The sequence below is a fragment of the Trachemys scripta genome, chromosome 17, assembly GCF_013100865.1.
Source record: "Trachemys scripta elegans isolate TJP31775 chromosome 17, CAS_Tse_1.0, whole genome shotgun sequence".
Taxonomy (NCBI): domain Eukaryota; kingdom Metazoa; phylum Chordata; order Testudines; family Emydidae; genus Trachemys; species Trachemys scripta.
In genome coordinates, this window is record NC_048314.1 from 19,927,425 (window position 1) to 19,950,715 (window position 23,291).

At 53.4% G+C, this 23,291-nt stretch overlaps 1 protein-coding gene across 1 annotated transcript in view; it reads left to right on the forward strand.

Annotated features, from left to right (window-relative positions):
- The window catches only part of NOTCH1 (notch receptor 1), an 82,117-nt gene that overhangs the window by 50,129 nt on the left and 8,697 nt on the right, over positions 1-23,291 (forward strand). The window contains exons 5-26 of the mRNA XM_034793346.1: positions 1,045-1,167; positions 1,578-1,811; positions 2,352-2,507; positions 2,709-2,894; positions 3,841-3,954; positions 5,598-5,711; positions 8,529-8,762; positions 9,192-9,302; positions 10,843-11,035; positions 12,054-12,199; positions 12,718-12,831; positions 14,276-14,395; positions 14,793-14,945; positions 15,631-15,859; positions 16,940-17,141; positions 17,353-17,506; positions 17,953-18,137; positions 18,762-18,894; positions 19,419-19,676; positions 19,765-19,877; positions 20,871-21,442; positions 22,832-23,260. Of these exons, the coding sequence (XP_034649237.1) occupies positions 1,045-1,167; positions 1,578-1,811; positions 2,352-2,507; positions 2,709-2,894; positions 3,841-3,954; positions 5,598-5,711; positions 8,529-8,762; positions 9,192-9,302; positions 10,843-11,035; positions 12,054-12,199; positions 12,718-12,831; positions 14,276-14,395; positions 14,793-14,945; positions 15,631-15,859; positions 16,940-17,141; positions 17,353-17,506; positions 17,953-18,137; positions 18,762-18,894; positions 19,419-19,676; positions 19,765-19,877; positions 20,871-21,442; positions 22,832-23,260 (4,273 nt within the window). The remainder of the gene's footprint in view (positions 1-1,044; positions 1,168-1,577; positions 1,812-2,351; positions 2,508-2,708; positions 2,895-3,840; positions 3,955-5,597; positions 5,712-8,528; positions 8,763-9,191; positions 9,303-10,842; positions 11,036-12,053; positions 12,200-12,717; positions 12,832-14,275; positions 14,396-14,792; positions 14,946-15,630; positions 15,860-16,939; positions 17,142-17,352; positions 17,507-17,952; positions 18,138-18,761; positions 18,895-19,418; positions 19,677-19,764; positions 19,878-20,870; positions 21,443-22,831; positions 23,261-23,291) is intronic.

Sequence of the window (23,291 nt, forward strand, 5' to 3'; positions counted from 1 at the left end):
GGAGTGAGGGGCGTGCAAAGCAAGGCCCCCGCCTAGTCCCTGTGAAGGATCAAGGTCCTTATTTTCAGAGGTGCCATCGATCTGCCACTTCTGCTGAAGCCAGCGGGAGCTGCGAGTGCTCGGCGCCTCTGAAAAACAGGCCCTGTCCTGTGGAAGTCCTCATCCTCGGCAACGAGTGGGAGGAAACTGGCTGCTGCCTCCAAGATTCCTGCAGTTCCAGAGCGAGATTTCTTCATTCGAATGAACCTGCAGCTCATAAATAAGAGGGGAATGGAGGTGTGACTGTGCGGTTTTCTTCAAAGCCAAGGCTGAAGCGCTGCTACAAACAGTCAGTGCGCGTTAATTAGTAACCTGCCACAGGTTGGACTTGCTGTGCGGCTCAGAATGAAAAGACTTCTTGTTAGTTATTGCACAAGTCCAAGGGAGGAGAGTAATCACTAACCAGCAGTGATGAGGCTTTCCAGCTAACATCTGTGTCGCCGTAGCAGTGACATACAGCTTAGCGCTGCATTAGGGAGCAGACAGAGTCACCTGACATATCCGTGCTACAAATGCTGCAATATACAAAGCCCAGGTGGTTACTGAAGCCTGATTGAAAATCAGGAATGGAAGAGAAAACATTGGCCTGATTCTGGTCTCACACCATTAAATTAGTCTTAGGCAATAAAGGCTGCAGGATTGGGCTCAGAGCGTCGCTGAAAGCGGTGTATCCTAGAGCTGAAGCATGCAGCAGTTTGTTGCAGTATGGTCCCAGGGGAAAGGGGAACGGGGAGTCAGAGAGGGAGGAGGGCATTTTGTTCAGCTGGGAACAGAGGCGGAGCTCAACCCAAACCCTGCAGCCAGACACCCCCAGTCTTTGGCACAGTTCACATTGGATGGAGGCGGCTGGTACCTATCTTAGCACCTGCATCCTGCTGCGGATAGCCAAGCCTATTCCTGGGGTGTGGGAGATCAAGCTCCAATTAGCTCTGTGGCGTTCCGGAGGCTGGGACTGGTTGTTTTCCTCCAGAGCAGAGAGTAGATCTAGGTGCTTCCTTTCCCCAGGTTTTGCTGGTCAGAACTGTGAGGACAACATTGATGACTGTCCTGGGAACAACTGCAAGAATGGAGGCACCTGTGTGGATGGAGTTAACACCTACAACTGCCAGTGCCTTCCTGAGTGGACAGGTAAAGCTGGGGCTGTAGAGAGAGCACGGGGGACTGGGTGTGTGAGCTTAAGGAGCAGGGACTGCAGAAGACAGATCATGCTGCAGATGAAGCAAATAGCAGAAGATCCATTGATTTGGGAGCAGAATTGGGGCAGATGTTACTGCCAGTACACAGCTTGCTGCATGCCATAATGGACGTTGGTCTGGTCCATTAGGGCTGATCCTTTGGACTATCCAGTCCAGTATCCTGCTTCTAGCAATGCTTCTGAGGAAGATGAAAAATCCCTGTATTGTATCTAGCTCACTGTGCAGGGCTGCCATGTGGCGGGGAAGGCAGGAGATTCCTTCCTGACCACTGTGGAGAGACCAGCTCATGCCCTGGAGCATGATAGTTGGGTTCACTCACTATGATATTCCTCCCCATTGCAGGCCAGTACTGCACTGAAGATGTAGATGAATGCCAGCTCATGCCGAATGCCTGCCAGAATGGAGGAACGTGCCACAACAACCACGGTGGCTACAACTGCGTCTGTGTCAACGGCTGGACCGGCGAGGACTGCAGTGAGAACATTGACGACTGCGCTATGGCTGCCTGCTTCCAGGGTGCTACCTGCCACGACCGGGTGGCCTCTTTCTATTGCGAGTGCCCACATGGCCGCACAGGTGGGTGATTGCAGGTTTAGTGTGATACATGGGGATGGAGGGAAGTGTGTGCAGCCAGATTAAAGTCCAGTGGCACGTTCAGGGGACTATATCCTGCCCTGGCAGCGGAGTTGACTTGATCTAATAGCTCTCTGTTCTATAATCCTTGATCTCTGGTGTAACAGCACTGGCGTCAGTGGAATTACACCAAGGGGAATTTAGCCCTTTCCCTTCACCCAGGATAAAGAGCGGATCTGTCATTGGACTGGGAGTCTGGAGACCTGGGTTCTTTTCTCGGCTCTTCCATTGTCCTGCTCTGACCGTGGGCAGGCTCCTTCCCCTCTCTGTGCTTCTGTTTCTGCCACTGTCGTCTGTCTGGTCTGTTTAGATTGGGAGCTCTCTGGGGCAGGGACTGTCCCTGACGCTGTGTTCGTACAGCGCCCGGCACAATGGGGTCTGCTCTTGGTTGGGGCCTCTGGGCACTCCCCTCATACAGAGATTGGAGACTTGCCTCCCCAGCTCTACCCTGACAGGTGTGTGCGCGTGTGCTTTGCTCGATAGGCTTGCTGTGCCACCTGGATGACGCCTGCATCAGTAACCCCTGCAACGAAGGCTCCAACTGCGACACCAACCCTGTCAACGGCAAAGCCATCTGCACCTGCCCCTCGGGTTACACGGGCCCGGCCTGTAACCAAGACATAGACGAGTGCTCTCTAGGTAAACGTGGGGGCTGCCAGCTTTGGGGGTTGTTTCTAAGGAAATGTCGCGGGATCGGGCCCAAGCTGAGGTTTGGTTTAAAAATACATAAACGGGGCGGGGAGGTTGTGTAATGCCCCGTGACCCCCTTGCATCCAGACATTGGGGCCATTAGTAGAGACTGTCTAGATGGGTTTTATCAACGGCACTTGTCATTTTTAGGAGCCAATCCTTGTGAGCATGCTGGGAAATGCATCAACACCCAAGGGTCCTTCCAGTGCCAGTGTCTCCAGGGGTATTCAGGCCCCCGCTGTGAGATCGATGTCAATGAATGCCTCTCGAATCCGTGCCAGAACGACGCCACCTGCCTGGACCAGATCGGTGAATTCCAGTGTATCTGCATGCCAGGTGGGTAGAAGGGCTGTCACTTTTCTCTCTCCTAGACCCCAATCCTGATCCTTGGCCCTGGGGGGGAGCATGGTTTACTTTGAGAGGACACCATGGGCATGCAGATCTGATGGCAGGATTGTGGCCACCACTTGCCAATGAGCGATTACTTTGCACGGAAGTGTGATTATTTGTAACCTTACCATTAGTGTTTTTGAAACCTTCTAGGAACAGGGACAAGGGAGGTTCCTTGGGCAGGGGAAATCCTGCTGTGGGGCATTTAAAAACCCTCCAGCTGGAAGTCCCATAACTAAACCTGAGAGTCCACAGGCCCTGACATCAGCAAACTGAGCCCCTAAGTGGAGAGACCTCCAGTGACATCAGTGGGCTTCAGTCAGAGCTGTGATTTGCAGGGAAGGTCTGTGCAGGTGGAGGTGGGAGGCGGGAGGCGGGAGGCTGATTTTTGTCAGGGAATGAAGCTTAGAAGAAAAATCCACTGCAGGGTTTGTTTTTCTTTCATTAAACTTCCTTGACGATACTGCAGCAATAGGAATATTGGGGATGGGTGGGGAGATAGAAACCAACGAGGGCGCTGGGTGCACAGAGAATGCAGGATCGGGCCCTTTTTATACAATGCCTCTTACAAACATAGGATTTACCAGATTGGCCCACACTGGGGTCCGTATCCTGTCTCCGACAGTGGCCAGCCCCAGCTGCTTCAGGGGAAGGTGCAAGTACCCCATGATGGAGATTTATGGAACACCTTGCCCATAGAGAAGGCTTCCTGATGACTCCCATCAGCCACAGGTTGGCTTTTGCTCTGGAGCATTGCAGGCCACTGTCCCGTGTTCCCCTAACACGGCGGGCTACAGCCACGCCTGGCGTCCCTCGGTGCAGGCCGGCAATGCTCAGCATGTAGGTCTTTTGCTGCAAACTCTGAGAGGCCCTTTGGATCTCTGACTCGCAGGTTACGAGGGCATTTACTGTGAAATCAACACGGACGAGTGTGCCAGCAGCCCCTGCCTGCACAACGGGAACTGCATCGATAAGATCAACGAGTTCCACTGCGAGTGCCCCACAGGTACGGGGCGATCGATAGCACTGCCTTCAGCATAAGCCTTTGTAGTGGAAAGAAAGTTGGAATTAATCCACCACCCAGAGGCAACGCTGGGCCGATGGATTTCAACCCAGCAGAGTGGGGCAGATCCCTGGAGCTCAGGGAAATAACGCTCCTTTCGTTTGAAGCCTCCTAACTTTGGCAGCCCGGATATGAGTCTGGAAACTTAAATGTGAGCACCAGGCGCATTCCGGGAAGGGAGGAAGGAGTGCCAGCGGGATTTCTCCCTTAGACCCAGTAAGTGTGTGGGGAGAGCTGTCCGGGTTCCTCTCTCCCACCCAAGAATCCCCAACGGCCTACGCTGGAGAGATTCTGGCAGATGATTTCAGCGAGCCCTGCAGGGCAGCGAGCTCTGTAAACCAGTGACTGGTGTATGTGTCCCACTGCCCCCTGTTGGCTGGAATAAGAGCTGCCCTACTGTATGTCACAGGCCCTGTATTGTGAAGAGATTCTCCTTTAGCTCCAGAGATGGGGACACATGCCTCAAAGCACAACAGTGTGCAGTGCAGGGACAGTCACAAAGGCCTGAGTCACCATAAAAGAACATTGCAATCTATGGAGCGCAACTGATTTATCCCAGAGCAGCACCTGGCCCTTTTCTGGTGTGAGGCCCAATCGGCCAGGTGAAAGAAGAGGCACGGAGGTTCCCTTCATGGCAGCCCCAGCCCTTTCCTCCTGTGGAGCCGAATCCTGAATGGAGCGGAGCGCCCACAAATCCCAGGGACTTCAGTGGGAGCCGTGTGGGTGGGAAGATGCATCGCAGCCCGCAGGCATTCAATGGGAGAGCCCTTCCCGCGGAGCGGGGCCTGCCCAGCCAGCGGGAGAGAGGAGCGAGGATTAAAAAAGCCCAACTTTGCACTTGAAAAGGCCCCAGTGTGGGGAGGAGGGGCGGCTGGGCAGAGGGGCCGGGCTGGCAGGTTTGAATAAGGTGTCAAAGTCAGGGAGTAGAGCAGAGAATGGGGAGACGGTTAATCTGTGAAAGGAGGTTTTGAAGTTCAGAGCCTTCGCTCCTCTAGAGATGTAAATAAGATGTGCTCAATGCTGGGTCACAGCCCCCCATCCAGCCATCACCATGGAAACCCCAGCCCGGTCTGGAAAACGTCCTCTCCTGCGGGGGAGCAAGGGTTCCTCCAGCCTCATGTGTGGGGCTGGGAAATACTCGGATTGTAAAGAATTGAGCTGGGGCGGTGGAGGGGGCAAACCACTGGTGGAATCTGCTAGCTGGAGCTGCATATCTGTTTGCCATGGCCGAGCCCAAGGGCTGCTCGCCTTCTGCCCTGCCCCCCTTGCTGGTGATAGGAGCCATTGTCTCAAACTTGCTGGGAGTAAGCGCCCCTGTTAAGGGGTGAGGGTAGAGAGGCAGTGGGTGGGGAACAAGAAGTTAATCCAGGTTGTGTCTGGGCTGTCGGGGTGAAGCCAGGGGTTCTTCATTCCTCTGCTCTAGCCGTCACCTCCTGCCCAGTGCAGACCTATGAACACCCACAGCCCCGTTAGTCCCATTCTCTCCGAGCTGGCCCCTGAAATGCTCCCAAGGAGCCGGTGCTCGTCCCAGCGCTGGCCTTGCCGGGGCAGTGCCAAACGAGCTTTCTCTCTGTGTTCTCTTCCAGGCTTTAACGGGCACCTGTGTCAGTATGACATAGATGAGTGCGCCAGCACACCGTGCAAGAACGGGGCTAAGTGCATCGACGGCCCCAACACCTACACCTGCGAGTGCACAGAAGGTGGGGAGACCGTTTGCTGACCAGTCGGAATGGGGTGCAGGTGTTGTCTGGCAGCTAGAATGGGGAGGCTGGGAACTGGGAGTCCTAGGTCCAATTCCTGCCTCTGCCAGGGATTCGCTGAGAGATCCTGGATAAATCACCCTTTGCTTCAGTTTCTGCCTCTGTAAAATGGGGAGACTATTTAATGCTGAAGCGTTAATCAGGGCTCGATCCTGCTCGCGGTGCGGAGTTATGTGGCTGAATGCCAGCGCAGCAGGATCAAGTTCTGGAAGCTTGTCAAGGGCTTTGAGCTGCTTAGGCAAAAGGTGCTATAGAAGGGCAGCATCTAGAAATAATGGGCCAGATTCCTGGAGTCAACCGATATCGGAACTGATTTAGTGCCGTGTTTAGACTGTAGGATCTTTGGGGAAGGGACTGTCTCTCGCTGCTTGTCCGTGCAGCGCCCGGCACAACGGGGCCCTGCTCTCCGTCAGTGCAGGGACTGTCTCTCGCTGCGTGTCCGTGCAGCGCCCGGCATAACGGGGCCCTGCTCTCGGTCAGTGCAGGGACTGGCTCTCGCTGCGTGTCCGTGCAGCGCCCGGCACAACAGGCCCCTGCTCTCGGTCAGTGCAGGGACTGTCTCTCGCTGCGTGTCCGTGCAGCGCCTGGCACAACGGGGCCCTGCTCTCGGTCAGTGCAGGGACTGTCTCTCGCTGCGTGTCCGTGCAGCGCCTGGCACAACGGGGCCCTGCTCTCCGTCAGTGCAGGGACTGTCTCTCGCTGCGTGTCCGTGCAGCGCCCGGCATAACGGGGCCCTGCTCTCGGTCAGTGCAGGGACTGGCTCTCGCTGTGTGTCTGTGCAGCGCCTGGCACAACGGGGCCCTGATCTGTCAGGGTCTGTAGGAACTGCCGTTATACCAGTAATGAACCCTACTTATAATCCCACCTGCCTGGGACTTGTTGTTTGGGGCCTGTCCTCTTCCCCTGTCTCTACTCCCCGCCTCCAAGGCAAATGCTAGCAAGACAGAGAAGGAGGGAAATAAAGCAGCCTCTATCGTCCAAACAAGGTGCAAGGCTCTGTGGGCTCGATGAGTGAAACCTAAGGAATGACTGGCCCAAACGATGACATGAGCCCCAGTGGCAAACAGTGGCTCTTTTGTGGAGCAGCTCCCGCCAGAAATCTTCCAGCTGAATGGCCTCTAATTAGTGTATTGCTAATGCCAAGCCCCGATGAAAAGCTGCTATGTGGGTTTCACGGAGGATAGTCAAAGCTGTACTTTGTCCTCCACGCCCCCGCCCCCCACTTCTGGGAGCGGAGTAGGGCCGGATAATGGCGAGAGCGTTATTATCTCCGGGTGCGCGCACCCCTTCCCCCCTCGGATTCCATGACAAACGCACGGAGAGGCCGGCAGGCGAGTGAGGGACCGGCTCCTGCGCGGAGCCAGCTTAATGATGATCATTGTGTATCACCGGGACAAAGCCCAGCTCTCCTGGCTCTGAAAGGCCCTTTCGTTCGAGTGCGGGGGAGACGCTTTTGTTCTGTGCGCTCCGGCCACGTTCTCAAGCAAAGCCCCACTGACTCCTCGGGCCTTGTGCTCTCACTGCGCTGGGGGAGCTTGGCTGGGAAGGGTGGTTATTAATTAGGGGAAGGGGGTAGCAGTTGCAAGGTTGATAGAGATAGGCTGGCTCTCCATGCAGCTTGGCATCTTGGGACCCAGTTCCCCAAGAGAGGCTTCCACTCCCACTGAAAGCTAAGGGAGTGTGAAGCACGGGATTGGGCACCTGGGTCCTTATGCTAGAAGAGGCCAAGGAGCCGCTCTCCAATGGAAAGGAGGAAGGAACGATTGCCTAGTGGTTACAGCATTAGCCCGGGAGTCAGGAGACCCAAGTTCAATTCCCTGCTCTGCCACAGACTCCCAGCAGGACTGCTCTGTGCCTCAGTTTCCCTTCTGCACAATGGGAATAATAGCACAGCCCTGCCACCTAGAGAGGCTCCATGCAGTGATATTTGTGAGGTGTGCAGATACTGCAGTGACAGAGGCTTGACAAGATAGAAACGCTGGGATCAGACAAGTGCTTAGGTAGATAAAAACACTGTGATTGCATTAAAGAGCAACTCATGTCCACTGTCCAGTTCACCCAGAGGCTGGATACAATGGTGCCACCTCCCCCATCTCGCTATTTGCAAACCCATTCCGACTTAAGGTGGCTCCCTCCGACGCACGTTGTGAATCTCTGCAGCCTGCAATTCACCCACTCACCCTTTGGCCTGGCTCTGTTTCCAGGTTCTTTAGACTGGACAAATGTTCGCTACAGAGCTACTAGCATGACAGATCAGGCAGGGTTGGGACTGTGGCTCTCCAGTGAAGCCAGCGACTGTAGGCACACATAAGCCATACCGGCTGGCTCCATGGCACGGTGGGTGGGGAATACCTTGGTCCCAGCCCATTTGTTCCCGGGGGTCGGGGGGAAGGGATGAGTCAGCATGTAGTCTGACTCCGCTGTGGTATCTCCAGAGGCTATGTCAGTGGGCACTGGACAGCACGCTATCTAGGTGTGGTCGGGTGGAAATGGAATGACTGTGAGGTTGTCTGTGGATGGCTGTAGGAAAAATGGGTAATCCTTAGGACTTAAACTCCCTCTCTGTTCCCTCCCCTAGCTGCTTGGGGAGGGAAGCCAGGGGCATGATGGGTCTGCTCTGAAGGGATTCTGAGCTTTGCAGCTCTCGTTAGGGGGTGGCGAGTGCTTGGCGCCTCTCAGGACCAGGCCCTGCATTAGGAGGAGCAAGCGCACGATGCAAGGCTCCCGCTCTGACTGCTGGCTTCTTCCCCGTGGCAGGATTTGCTGGTGCTCACTGCGAAATCGACAAAAACGAATGTGACCCTGACCCGTGCCACTACGGGACCTGCAGAGACGGCGTCGCTGCCTTCACCTGTCTCTGCCAGCCTGGCTACACGGGCCACCTCTGTGAATTCAACATCAACGAGTGCCAGAGCCAGCCGTGCAAAAATGGAGGGACCTGCCAGGACAGGGACAACGCCTACAACTGCCTGTGCCTCAAAGGCACCACGGGTAAGGAGGAGTCCCCCATCTGGGGCACTGTCTTAGCAGTGAACAGGGCAGTCCGGGCTCCGGCAGGACTCCAGCTATCTGTCCATGAGGAGTGGGGTATGTGTGATCAGTCAAGGTGAGCATGAACAGTTGGGTCATGGAAACAAAACCAGGGGATGTGGAGCTAATTAAAGCTCTTGCTTTGTCTCCCAATGCCTGGCTGATTATGGAAAAGGCCTGTGGGTTTCCTATGGAGAGGACAAGTTCTCCCAGCTTGAATGTCTATTTCAGAACCACCTCCACACCTGGGGGTCTGGAAAAAACTTTCAAAGGGGGGGGAGGGAGAGTGCCTCAGTTCCCCACCCCCACTGTCAGTCTCTTCTGACTATATTTGGTCTTGTCAGTGAGGCCTGAGGCCTGTAAACTTCTTGTAACATTTTCCTCTTTAAGGGCCTAACTGTGAAATCAACCTGGATGACTGTGCTAGCAATCCGTGTGACTACGGCAAGTGCCTAGACAAGATCAATGGCTATGAATGTACCTGCGAGCCAGGCTACACCGGTGAGAGCTGCTGCTGGCCACTGGAGAAAGGGCCGGGGGCAGGATGGAGTGGGGAGCTCGCTATGATCATAGGGCCGGATTTTCCCACCCAGCTTTAATCAAGCCCTCTGATTTGCAAGCTCAGTTGGGTATTTAGATGTCTGAATCCTCTAAATCCCACCCACAAACTTTGGATGCAGGGCCAGAGGCCAGTGGCTGGGTCTCTGGGGCTTGCAGAGTCCCTTCCCTGACGCTGAGGCTGGGTGCAAAGAGGAGGTAACGGCAGAAGAACTTATGAAATGATGGATTATTCTTCCTATTATGGTAGGACCTAGAGCCCTAATCAGGGATTAAGGCCCCATTGCGCTAGGCGCTGTACACCCATATAATAAACAAGTCCCTGCCCCAGAGAGCTGCCCTCTCTACACTGGGTGGGAGATGCGTGTACATTGGAAGACACGTTTATTTAGAGAATGTACAATGATTTCACCGCACTGCGCCGAGCGGGGCAGCTGCCCTGCTGCTGTGTGTTCTGCAGCTGGTGAGGGATGTGCGCCACCATTTTGGAAGTGGCTGGAGATCCTGGATGCCTCCGTTCCTAGGGCCCCAACTCGAGACTCCTCAAAAGGACCAGATTTTCCCGAGGGCGGGTGCTCGGCTCTTCCTGTAGAGCGGGCCCCATCAGCTGGTCTCCAGTTGGGCCCCAAAGTCTCGGATCACCTTGGAAATTGTAGCCTTCGCTGCCAGTCTCCATCAGCCTGTTTCGGGGGGCTCCATGCTTGGCCTAGCCCAGGCTCTAGCTGTGTCTGAAGCTTTCCTTGGACACTAGTGTAGACCCTGTCCCTGCCTCCTTGCCACAGCGTCGGCTGGTCTATGAAACGAGCTATTCACTCTCCCTAAGGGAGGCGGGGGCTCCTGCCGGCTCGGGTGGGTGACTTAGCTGAGGCCAGGAATAGAGAGAGACGAAAGCTGTTGATTAGGCTCCTGCACCATCAAATCCCGTGGGTATCGGGTTGCTGCCTCGTCTAACTGGTTTGTTTGATCGCCGCTGGAAAATGCGTACGTCCTTTGATACGCACAGACCCCGGCTGGCTCCCTGCTCACCCGCAGCGGGGGCGGTAGCCTTGCAGAGCCTCTCTGCCCTGTGCCTGCTGCCAGGGGCTTTGAATAGGGCCTTTCTTTGCCAGGCTGCCAGCAGGTAGGGTTACAGGCTGAGATTCCTCCTGCAGCCAAAGTAATGTCAGGGATGGCTTCGCTTCCACCAGCTGTATTTAATTTAGAAGAGAGGCAAGGCAGGCACTGCTAAGTCACCTTGCCCCAAAGAGGAGTCATGCTGGTGGTTACCAGCCCAGCTGGGGCATGTACCTTTAGAACCAGCACTGCGTGGAGATTCCGTCCTACTGTCCTTTACGCAGGCCGGGTGTCCCTTGCACTCTGGGAGTCTTGCCTGCCTGCCCTGAGACCCCTGGTATTATTACTTGCCTGATGGGACGTGGGAGAGTTCCCAGGATGCCTTGCATGCTTCATGGAGGTGACGCTTTTTGGCTTTTCCCCTTCCTAGGGAGAATGTGCAACATCAACATCGACGAGTGTGCCGGCAACCCGTGCCACAATGGCGGAACCTGTAAGGACGGCATCAACGGCTTCACGTGCATCTGCCCCGAGGGATACCACGACCCCATGTGCGTGCTGGAAGTGAATGAGTGTAACAGCAACCCCTGCATCCATGGGAAATGCAATGACGGACTCAATGGGTAGGTTTTCAGGAAGCCGACAGCATGTAACTCTGTTAATGCACGTTCCAAATTCCAGCAGCACCCCTTGCTATTCCAGTTTTGGGCCCCAGCACAGCTCTGCTGCAACACCCAAATCTTGCTCCGCAGCCCTCCTGCTTGTGAAAGTAGAGAGAGAACTGACAGGGATTTGAAGGGAATTTCAATGCAAACAGTTCCCTCTGTGAGCAAGAGTCAGGCTAGCTGTAACCCTAATAACGCAAAATTTGTAGAAGCAAGGATTGTGTGAGGCGAGTGGGAAAGAACTGGGTGAGAAGTTGTTGCGACCTTGTGTTAGATAAGTATGAAATGCAGACTATAGTCTAAATAGAGGTGAGAAAAATAAGATATCAGAGTGACCTATGTATAAACAAAATGCAGCTGTTGCTCATTATTGTATGTAACAAAGGTATAAATGCTTGCTGTAATTATTTACCTAGAGAGAGACCTGTTTAGCTCTCTCCCTCCACGTAATTGCTAGAGATAATAAAGTATCTGACTTGCTGCACCCAACCTAAGAGTGAGAACTCGGTTTTTCTCCGACATGCTATTCCAGAGAGGGGCTCCCACATACAGCTCGGTCAGTGCACCCCATTGCTGGTGTACATGGCTAGCTACAGGTGCAGCCCCTGGCTTCTGCTGAGCAAAGACTGCCAGGCGTCCTGAATTGCCATAGTGGTTTGGGGACTTGTAGAAATCTAGATTTGAACTTGAGATTCCAGATGTGAAGAGCTGTAGTCCCCTGAGATTTAGCATTTGACTTAATGCAGGTCTCTTACAATTCTGGAATCCTGCAGTCCTGTCAAGGAGCTTCTAAAACGCCAGTTCTCCAACTGCTCAGTCATCCAGGATTAGCAGTGAGCTCTTTTCTCTGCTTCAGTGTGACTGGGAACTTGTGCTTCAAATAAGTTCTGAGGGCTACAAAACAAGGGTTGATTGAAGGGGTGAGGGGATGAGTACAACTGGACTCTCAGCTTTATATTTTTCTTTCTGACAAAAGCTACAGGTGTGATTGTGACCCAGGCTGGAGCGGGACAAACTGCGACATCAACAACAACGAGTGTGAATCGAATCCTTGCATGAACGGGGGCACCTGCAAGGATATGACCAGCGGATACATCTGTACCTGCCGGGAGGGATTCAGTGGTAAGGGCTGTCGCTACTTTCTTACAGCTGAGTGGCGGGTGTGTGGGAGCTTTGCTTCTGTGGATGGTTCTGTGTGAATTTATTGTCTTGGAACACACGCTACGCATCTATGGGAAAGGCAGCAATGGACGGGTCAGCACTGGGCTTTGAACCTGGGACCTTCTGCACTAAAAGTGCTGATCGCCACAACTTCAGCTAAAGGAGATACTCCTCTAGCTGGTAACAGTAGTAAACTCTTAACCTCTTATCTGGACCGGCCTCTAGAGGTAACCAGTGGGTTCTGTGTGCTATGTGTGCATCATTGCCTCATTCATCCCGTCCTCCTGTTCTTCTCTCTTACTTTCCCATCATACCATTCCTCTTGCGCCAGAGGAAACCTCCATCATGGTCTACACCGAGTTTAAAGCAACAGAGGGTCCTGTGGCACCTGTTGCTTTTTACAGATTCAGACTAACACGGCTACCCCTCTGATACTTTACACCGACTTTGCTGACGTGTGTTTGGTTCTTCTAATTCAGGGCCCAACTGCCAGACCAATATCAATGAATGTGCTTCCAACCCTTGCCTGAATCAGGGAACCTGCATAGATGATGTAGCCGGCTACAAATGCAACTGTCTCCTGCCATATACAGGTAAGAAGGCAGCCTGTGCTGAAAGTTACACTGCAGCAGAACGGCTGCACCGGCTTTCGGGTCCTGCAGCCTTTCCTCAAGAGAGATCAGCCCTGAAAAGAGAGTCACTGAGCAGCAGAGCACTCTCCCTTCTCAGGCAGCACCGCCCCAGTACCTCCGCAGGAGAGTTTTGCTATTGACTTCAGTGGGAGCAAGGTTTAGCCCATAATTCATAAAATACCAGCCTCCCTCCCTGTGGCGCACACGCCATGAACCGTATCCTCAGCCGGCGTAAGTCAAAGAGGCAGCGCTGACTTCCTTGGAGCGTTGCCAGCTTTCCTGAGCTGAGGAGCTGGGACCGCATACAGGACATGATGGGGTGACCCGGGCAGTGTTTTGGCACAGCCAAACCTTAGAAAAGGAAACTCCAAGGAGCTTTCGGAAGCGGCAGGGCAGGATTTTGAACTTGTGCTTCGTCCCTGCCCCTTTCTTACGAATACAGAAGTGAAGATGTGGTTTGTGGGCTCTGGGCTCCCGTTCTCCTCCTCATCCGGCGCTGGGTTATTAATGAAAGCATGTCGTGGCTGCTCTGCTTTCAGTCCTGTCCCCCTTTCAGGGTCTGTTTTGTGGACAACTCCTGTTTACCCACTGACCCTCCTTTTGGAAAAATATGCAGCAGGTCGGGGTGCAGAATATGCTGTGGATTCCGTAGGGGGAGGAATTTCTGCTGACCTGATTCCTGTTTGCCAGTTTCCTGCTTCCTCTTGCACAAAATGGCAACATGTGCACAATTGTAGGAAGCCATGACTAGTTTCCTGTCTTCGCCAGTAGCCATGGGAACCAATGGGGGGAGGAGGAGAGTGGAAGGCTCTGGAAACTAGCAAAGGCCAACTTAGAAGATAACGGCTGACAAGGAAGATAACATTTTGGAGGGAATTTAGCTCTTGGCTGGTGTGTAAACAGGAAAAACGACCATTCAGGGCGTTTGAAAGCCCTCCCCCCAAAATTGCACTTTCCTTTCAAATAAAAGCTCGGTTTTGGATTGTCTCCATAGTTTTAATATTTAAAATCTGAAAGGTGGGCGCCCAGGCTCTCTCTGGACTGGGAACCGGGACCAAGTACTGTAAAACCATTCAAAGCCCCCCCAGCAGATGGGACATCCCCGTCCTTCCCAATAAGGAGCTCCTCTGGAAGGCCTCCAAGAGGCAGGTCCTGAGTGGGGAGTGCAGCTCTACATAGGCGGGTCGGTTTCCATGAAATCTGTGGGAATTCTGAAATGACCCTGGAGGGTTATGGAGGAAGCATGAGCTCCTTTGTCTTGTCAAGGCCTGGAACTAGCCCAAGACTTCTTGGGCAGCGGGCTGGATGCAGCGAGCATGTCACAGGCCCTGCCACCTTTTGTTGACTCGGGACAGCAGCCTGCCATCAAGGCTTCAGCCGCGTGTGTCTCTCTCTCTGCCCACAGGGGCTACGTGCGAGGATGTGCTAGCTCCGTGTGCGGCTGGTCCATGTAAGAATGGTGGCGAGTGCAGAGAGTCGGAGGACTACGAGAGCTTCTCCTGCGTGTGCCCTTCCGGCTGGCAAGGTATGGAGGGGATCTCTGCTGCGTGCGCTGATCTGTCCTCTTCCGAGTTCAGCACTCTCCTCTCTCTGGGCAGCCAGGTTGTGCTGAACCCTCCTTTGGTTTTGTGCCGTCCCTTTCCCATGTGGTTCCGAGAATATCAGAACAAAGGTGGGAGCGTGGCCTCGTTGTTAAATTAAGGATATGAGAACCAAGACTCCTGGCTCTGCAACTGACTTACTCCCCATGGTCAACTCACTCCCCGTGTGTGTGCTACAGCCTCCTCCGTCCCAATGGGAACAGTGATACTTACCCAGCGCAGGGCTGATCTGTTCTGGAGCTGGTGCTAGAGGAAACCGTGGTTGCAGCACTTCTACCAGCATGTTAAAATGCTAACGCTTTCCCTCCCTTTCTCTTGCAGGTCAAACATGTGAGATTGACATCAACGAATGTGTGAAAAGCCCCTGTCGAAATGGCGCCACGTGCCAGAACACAGATGGGACCTACCGCTGCAACTGCAAAGCGGGCTACACCGGCCACAACTGCGACACCGACATCGATGACTGCAAGCCAAGTAAGAGCTGGTGCTAAAATCGTAAGGGTATCCACAGCCCTGGCATCGCTTACCCTCCTGGTCTGGAGTCAGGGACATTTTGTGCGGTGTGAATAAATGGAGGCTGCAATTGCAACAGTTTCCCCCCCACCCCACCCCCCAGGGGCATCTGGGGTTCCCCTTTGCTTAGGGTGGGAAACAATGTTGCCCTTTTAATGCCACCTGTTGCACCTTGTGTGGTGTTTTTAAAGGTACCCTCGCCGTTGTCCAAAAGAGAATCGGAACTTTTGGACTGGCCCTGCACCCGGTGTCATCGTGTAGACCAGGGCAGAATGGGTGTGAATCAGAAATGGCAGCATTTCACGCCTGCTCTGCCCTGGCGCAGATGCCAACACCAGGGGCAGGGAATGGAGAATCAGGCTCTTTGTGCGTTCAGTGCCAGCTCCTGCCTTGTCCAGGGTCGGGCCAGGGCTGCCTTGCTCAGCTGCTTTTGATGCCCCTGTGAGCGAATCGGCCGGCTGAGCTCCCGAACTGGAGATCGCTTCAATTTGGGCTGGGTTCTTTTCATGGCTGAACTGCCCCGTTTTCTCAGCGTGATCTGGCTGCTCGCAGGTGGCGGCATTAGGGGCTAATGCCCGGCTTCACTGCTGTGTTTGGGGCTGTGAACTGCTGTATCTTAATGCCACGTGACTGTCTCTTCTTTCAGATCCCTGCCATAACGGCGGCTCCTGCTCTGACAGCATCGACGCCTTCTTCTGCGACTGCCTGGCAGGCTTCCGGGGGCTCAAGTGCGAGGAGGACATCAACGAGTGCGCCAGCAACCCCTGCAAGAATGGGGCCAACTGCACGGATTGTGTCAACAGCTACACGTGCACCTGCCCCTCTGGCTTCAGCGGGATCCACTGTGAGAACAACACACCTGACTGCACAGAAAGGTAACCGGCCGGGGCAGGCGCTGTGTGGGATGCTGAACCCCTGGCTGCTGCCAAAGGGCGACGGTGGGCCCAGGAGTCGCTGTAATGCCAAGTATCCCAGCAGCTCCGAGGGGCTCACTCCATTGGCCAGTGGCATTGGGGGGAGCCCTTGTGCGGATGCTATGTTGGGGAAGGCCCATATCCTGTCTCCCCCGGGGAATCTCATCTCTGCTCTGGAGTTGCTTGAGGAGCCTGGTCTGGCAACTAATCTTGCCAAAGGGTGAAGGAAGGAATTAGTTCAGCTCCTATTGGCTTAAAAAAAAAAGCCCGCGTTGATTTCTGTGGAGCTGGATCAGGCCCCATAGGTCAGACCCTGAGGTCCTTGCTGTGCCGCCACTGAAGCCAATGAGCTGGTGTCTGAGGGCTTTACGATATGCAGCCCTCTCCCAGCCAAAACGCCCACGTGCTTCTGCTGGAGTTGTGTTAAGGCACTGGACTGGAACTCTGGAGACCCGCGTTCAATCCCTCGGGCAAGTTGCTTAGTGTCTCTGGGTTTCAGCAGTACAGTGGGGATGCTAGTATATCCCTGCCTCCCAGTAGGGCTGGGAGGGTTACTACGTTCAAGGATGTGACCGGCTCAGATAGAACCGTGAATAGGGCTATGTAGCTACCTTACACAAAGCTGGGAAATGAAGTTTGGGCCCAAACCATGTGGTGTTTGCTCCAGTCATTAAAATGGTGGATTTACATTGCAAGACCATAGATTTTTAAAAACCCCATGAACTCTCCTTACGTTAGGTGCTAGCTTGTGAGAGGTACAAGCCATGGGCTCTGCCATTTAGTGGTTGAACCAGAGGATTAACAGTCTGGACTCCTGGGTTCTGTTTCTAGCTCTGCCACTACACTAAAGTCTGACCTTGGGCAAGACACATAAGCTTTCTGAGCTTCAGTTTCCCCATCTGTGCACTTATCTCCTTCCCAGAGGGGTTTTGAGACTGAATCAGTTAATGTTTGTACAAGGGCTTTGAGATCCATGAATGGAGAATGCTTCCCAGTAAACAATAGTGACGATTGTAATGGCAATGTTTGTTTTCCTTCCAGCTCCTGTTTTAATGGGGGAACCTGCGTCGACGGCATCAACACCTTCACCTGCGTGTGCCCACCTGGCTTCACAGGCAGCTACTGCGAGCATGACATCAACGAATGCGACTCCAAGCCGTGCTTGAATGGGGGCACCTGCCAGGACAGCTACGGGACCTACAAGTGCACCTGTCCGCAGGGCTACACCGGCCTCAACTGTCAGGTAAAGAACAGTCAGCCCAACAATCACATGAGCCCGGATCCTCACGTAGCATCCTGGAAGGATTGCCAGTTTACACCAATGGAGGATCTGCCCTAGGTTCACTGCAGCTCAGCAGCCCAATCCAGAGATCTCCTTTCTCCCCTACTTGCTATGTCCTGCACAATCCTTTCCGTTCTCAAGCAGAGTATGAACTTCCTTCTCCTCTCCCCAGAATCTGGTGCGCTGGTGCGACTCCTCTCCCTGCAAAAACGGAGGCAAGTGCTGGCAGACCAACAACCTGTACCGCTGCGAGTGCAACAGCGGGTGGACGGGCCTGTATTGTGATGTCCCCAGCGTATCCTGTGATGTGGCAGCAAAGCAGCAAGGTAACTTCTGCCGTTGCTGCTGTCTTCTGGGCAATAGCGCCCCGGGGCCTGTCAATTCATGGAGGTTTAGGGTCAGATTTCCAAGGAATGGCCAAACTCTATTTGGCACAGGGCCCGGGAAATGGGGAGAAAGGTGGCTGTACACCCTGACTCCTAGCACTGCTGGGGGCTAGTTCAGCCTCTGGCACAAGTTAAAGCAACCTCAGGGCTGCTGTGATTTACGACTCGGAACAGCTCCCAGTGGCTGCTGTCCTGGCCAGAGATCACCGGAGTGACACAAAGAAGCCAGAGCGAGGGCCAAGACCTGGCACTTCTAATAGTGCCCTATGAGGGTGCTTCTCTCAAAGAACAGCCTCCCCTGTATAGGCCCATTTTGCACAAACATGCCCATGCATTGCTGGCTTGCATGTGCTTCAATGTGTGCTCCCGGCCTTGTGCTCTCCCAGGCGTCGACATGGTGCACCTGTGCAGGAACTCCGGCCTCTGCGTGGATACAGGCAACACGCACTTCTGCCGCTGCCAGGCTGGCTACACCGGCAGCTACTGCGAGGAGCAGGTGGACGAGTGCTCCCCGAACCCCTGCCAGAATGGAGCTACATGCACGGACTACCTGGGAGGCTACTCCTGTGAGGTACGCTGGCTGGCTGCCAGCACTCTGGGGGAGCACGTGGGGCTTAGCAGTTAGAGCAAAGAGCTGGGAGATGGGATGCTCGGGTTCTACTCCTGACTCTGCAACTTCGGACAAGACACTTCGCTTCTCTGTGCCTCAGTCTTCTCCGTCTGTAAAGTGGGATTAACAGCATTGCCTGTGCATAACCCATTTGTGTTGGTAGCATGCTTTGAGATCCACAGATGGCAGGAGCTTTGTAAGTGCTCATTATTTTCTCTCTCTCTCTCTCTCTTCTATAAACAAAGCTGTTCAAACTTCTGCCAGACCATACTGCCTCATTGGCAACTGACTAGTTCCCTCTGGGCTGCCCCCGGTTTGCATAAAATGGAGTAGATTGCAGCTGCAATCTGCAATACTGAGGCCCGGGTATTGCTGGGGAGAGAGGGAAAGCAGTGTTTAGCCCATGCTTTGGACATCCTGGCCTTTAATCAGGGCTAGAATAGCCCCCACATGACCGCTGAAGGAAGAGATCAGGCACTCAGATACCTCAGTGATGGGAACAGTATAGGAACCTGAGATTAGAACTGAACAGGTTCATTATCAGAGTGAATGTAACTAATGGTTCCCCTTATTCCTCCCTTGCAGTGTGTTGCTGGCTATCACGGAGTTAACTGCTCAGAGGAGATCAATGAGTGCCTGTCTCACCCGTGCCAGAATGGAGGAACCTGCATCGATCTCATCAATACCTACAAATGCTCTTGCCCCAGAGGGACTCAAGGTAAATTAATGGGGAATACTTTTCTGAGTGCAGATATCCTTGATATGTGCTCATTAGCTCCTGTGTATGCATGCTGGTCTTAATGGCAGAAGCAGCTGCAGGAATATTGGATTACAGTAGCTTGTTAGCCCAGCCATCAAGGAGCTCAAGTGGTCTTGTAACGCTGCTGGTCCCCTCCTGCCAGAGACCGGGTGCCCTCAACTCCCACTGAAATGGCTGGAGGGGAGGTTGGCAAGCAGCTACTCACGCTGCAGGGGGAGATGCTGTCTGACTGCCCTGTTACCAGTGCCTGCCATGCTGACCAGTACTGACTCATGGTTTCCTTGCACTCCCCCATCAATCTGTCTGTCTCCGTCTCTTGTCCTATACTTAGCTTGTAAGCCCCATATCTTTTGGTTCTGGGTTTGTGCAGCGCCCAGCACAATGGAGTCCTGGTCCATGACCAGAGCCCAGGGGCGCTAGGGTAAAACAAAAAATAAATCAGACTGAACATGGGCTGTTCTTCCCACCCCATCTGTCCCCAGGGGTGCACTGTGAAATCAACGTTGACGACTGCAGCCCCTTCTTTGATCCTGTCACTCTGGGGCCCAAGTGCTTTAACAACGGCAGATGCATAGACCGGGTGGGCGGCTACAGCTGCAACTGCCCACCTGGCTTCGTGGGGGAGCGCTGCGAGGGGGACGTCAACGAGTGCCTCTCCAACCCGTGTGATGCGCGGGGGACCCAGAACTGCGTGCAGCGCGTCAACGATTACAAGTGCGAGTGCAGGCAGGGGTATGCAGGTGAGTGAGCCTTTCCCAGCCAGCCCAGGAAGGACCCCGAGGCTGCTGGTAACACATCACACTCATGGGTACCTCCTTCCCCCCACAGGCCGTCGCTGTGATACCGTGGTGGATGGCTGTAAGGGTAAACCCTGCAGGAACGGCGGAACGTGTGCAGTTGCTAGCAACACTGGCTGGGGCTTCATCTGTAAATGCCCTCCTGTACGTATCTAACTCCTTCCAGGTTTCACGCAACAGTTATGCTCCATGCTCATAGGAGGGCAAGCTAGGGGATCTAATAGTCCCATGCGGCCTGAAAATCTGAGTCCTAGTACATCATGTGGACCCTCCAAACCAGTACACTGGAGGGAGCTCAGACCAAAGGGGCCAGGTTGTGAGCCCCTTATTCACGAATCCCACTGCAGTTAATGGGAGTCCTCATGGGACAGTAACTGCTCACAATCTGGCCCCATATGGTTAGGGGGCTGCCGGGAGTGATTAAAGCAAAGGGACTGTGGTAGCCAGGTGTGAGCGTGTGCAGGCCATGACCATGGCAGAGAGAGAGGAATTGGGGCAGGTGACCCAAAGCGGGAGAATGCCATCTATTACCCTACCCAGGAGCCAGAGGGGGATGTCAAGCAGAAAGAGGTTTTGGCTGAGTATCAAGAGAACAGTGCCTAGCAGGGTGATCTGCTAGGACTGTAGAAGAGGCTCACACTGGAGATGGTGGAAGCTCTGTTATATAGGCCATTTAAAGCTGGACTGGATGGAGCGCTAGCAAATATCCTATGGGGAAGAGACCTGCTTTGGTTGGAGGTGGATGATCGCATGGTAGAGGAGCGTATAGATTTTTTCCCCATGTTTAATTTCAAGGTAAATGTTAAGGCTGTACTTTGATTTATTATTTTTGATCATAGTTAGATGCCTGATTCCCAATTACTTTCAATGGGATTTAAGCACCTAACTCCCTTAGGCTGTAATGTACTAAAGAACGTTACGGTTATTGTCCCAGAGCTGTGGCCAGGCTGGCAATAACGATGATGAGAGAATTCAGTGTCTAACACAGAACTGGACACCAAACCAGCGTGCTAGGTCACTGCTCTTCAGCTTTCACTATCTCCCTATCAGTTGGTTCCTCCTGATCCACGCTTCACAAGGCTGATGGCGGCAACATCAGAGACACTAACTCTGCCTCCCTGGCTCTTGTCTCCCCAGGATTTTGACGGCGCCACTTGTGAAAACGACTCGCGCACCTGTGGGAACCTGCGCTGCCTGAACGGCGGCACCTGCATCTCCAGCCACATGAGCTCCAGGTGCATATGTGATCCTGCCTTCACGGGGCCAGACTGCCAGTACCCCATCAGCAGCCCTTGCCATTCAAACCAATGTTACAACGGGGGCACCTGTGAATACTTCAGTGATGCTCCCCCATATTTCCGGTGCAAATGCCCTGCAAATTTCAATGGCTTATACTGCCACATCCTGGATTTCGATTTCCCGGGAGGCATCGGCTGGGACATCCCCCCACACACAATTGAGGAGAAATGTGAGATACCCGATTGCGCGGGTTTCGCTGGCAACAAGATCTGCGATGCGAAGTGCAACAACCATTCCTGCGGCTGGGACGGAGGGGACTGTTCCCTCAACTTCAACGACCCCTGGAAGAACTGCTCCCAGTCGCTGGAGTGCTGGAAGTATTTCAACAACGAGCGGTGCGACAAGCAGTGCAACAACTCCGGGTGTCTGTACGACGGCTTTGACTGCCAGAAGGTGGAAGGGCAATGCAAGTAAGCAACCTCCTCCCCGTCCCTGTCCCTTCAAAGCCAGGGTCTTTCTGCTGATTATCGGAGGAACTTCTGCTGCTTGTTTTGCTTCTCCAGATGCTATTTCATATCTGGTGGGGCCAAATCCTGAGCAACCTCAACATCCACTGACTTCACTGGAAGTTGTAGGTGCTCACAACTTCCTGGGTTTGGCCCTTCTTTGACTAGATTGCCACATTATGTAACACCCCTGTTGGCTCCTTTTCGGGCATCTCTGCTGATGGAGCATCCTGCATAGAAATTCACCACTTTGGTGAATTCTACTGTAGAGATTAAATTAAATTAAATTAAATTAAATTAAATTAATGGAGATATCCCATCTCCTAGAACTGGAAGGGACCTTGAAAGGTCATCGAGTCCAGCCCCCTGCCTTCACTATCAGGACCAAGTACTGATTTTGCCCCAGATCCCCAAGTGGCCCCCTCAAGGATTGAACTCACAACCCTGGGTTTAGCAGGCCAATGCGCAAACCACTGAGCTATCCCTCCCCCCAGATAGCAGTGCCTTGTTGAGTTTGGCACTGTTAGTGCTTCGTGGGAGATCAGCAAGAAACCACCAGGATTCTATAGGAAGTGGTGCTCATGTTACCATGGGTGGGACTCGTAGACTTTAAGGTCAGAAGGGACCATCCTGATCGTCTAGTCTGACCTCCTGCACATTGCAGGCCACAGAACCTCGCCCACCCACTCCAGTAATGGACCCCTAATCTCTGGCTGAGTTACTGAAATCTTCAAATCAAGATTTAAAGACTTCAAGTTACAGAGAATCCACCATTTACACTAGTTTAAACCTGCAAGTGACCCGTGCCCCATGCTGCAGAGGAAGGTGAAAACCCTCCAGGGTCTCTGCCAATCTGACTTGGGGGGAAATTCCCTCCCGACCCCACATATGGCAATCAGTTGGATCCCGAGCATGTGGGCCAATACTGAAGCCATCCTTCTGGTGTGCTGCCGATGGCACCAACTTTCAGAAAGCCCCCAAATACTTGCTGGCATTTACTGAGCATTCGTTTGCAATAGTATGGATTTGATCTCAGGTTCCTGGACAAACTCTTTTGAGTAATTGTATTCTGCCTCTCTCAACTTCCCTGGGTCAAAGTCATTGTCTTCACATCCCACCCTAAATTGCTACCTACAGTTTAATAGCTGCTATGTTTCACCTCAGAAGTGGTTGCTTTTCAGTGTTGCATAAAGTGATTCCCCTCATTATAAGGCAATTTAGGATGTCAGGGTGAGCAGTGCTGTTGTTACAGGACAGAAATCCTTGAAACTCCTACTGCTATCTTAGTAGATGGATAATAAGAGTGGCTGTTGGTGTAATTAATCCTTTTCCCTTTCTTTTCCTTCTCCCTAGTCCTCTGTATGACCAATACTGTAAAGATCACTTTTCAGACGGTCACTGCGACCAGGGGTGTAACAACGCTGAGTGTGAATGGGATGGTCTGGACTGTGCCAACAACATGCCTGAGAAACTTGCAGATGGCACTTTGGTAGTGGTGGTCCTGATAACCCCAGAGAACCTGAAGAACAACTCCTTCAACTTCCTCCGGGAGCTCAGCCGCGTCCTTCACACCAATGTGGTCTTCAAGAAGAACCCCAAGGGAGAGTACATGATCTTCCCATACTACGGCAATGAAGAGGAGCTGAAAAAGCACCACATCAAGAGGTCGACGGAGAACTGGTCGGACATGCCCAGCGCCGTCTTCAACACAATAAAGACGTCCCTCTCGTCGCGTGTCGGTGAAAGGCAGCGGAGAGAGCTGGATCAGATGGATATCAGAGGGTGAGGGGGCAGAGAAAAGGCTTTCATTGGA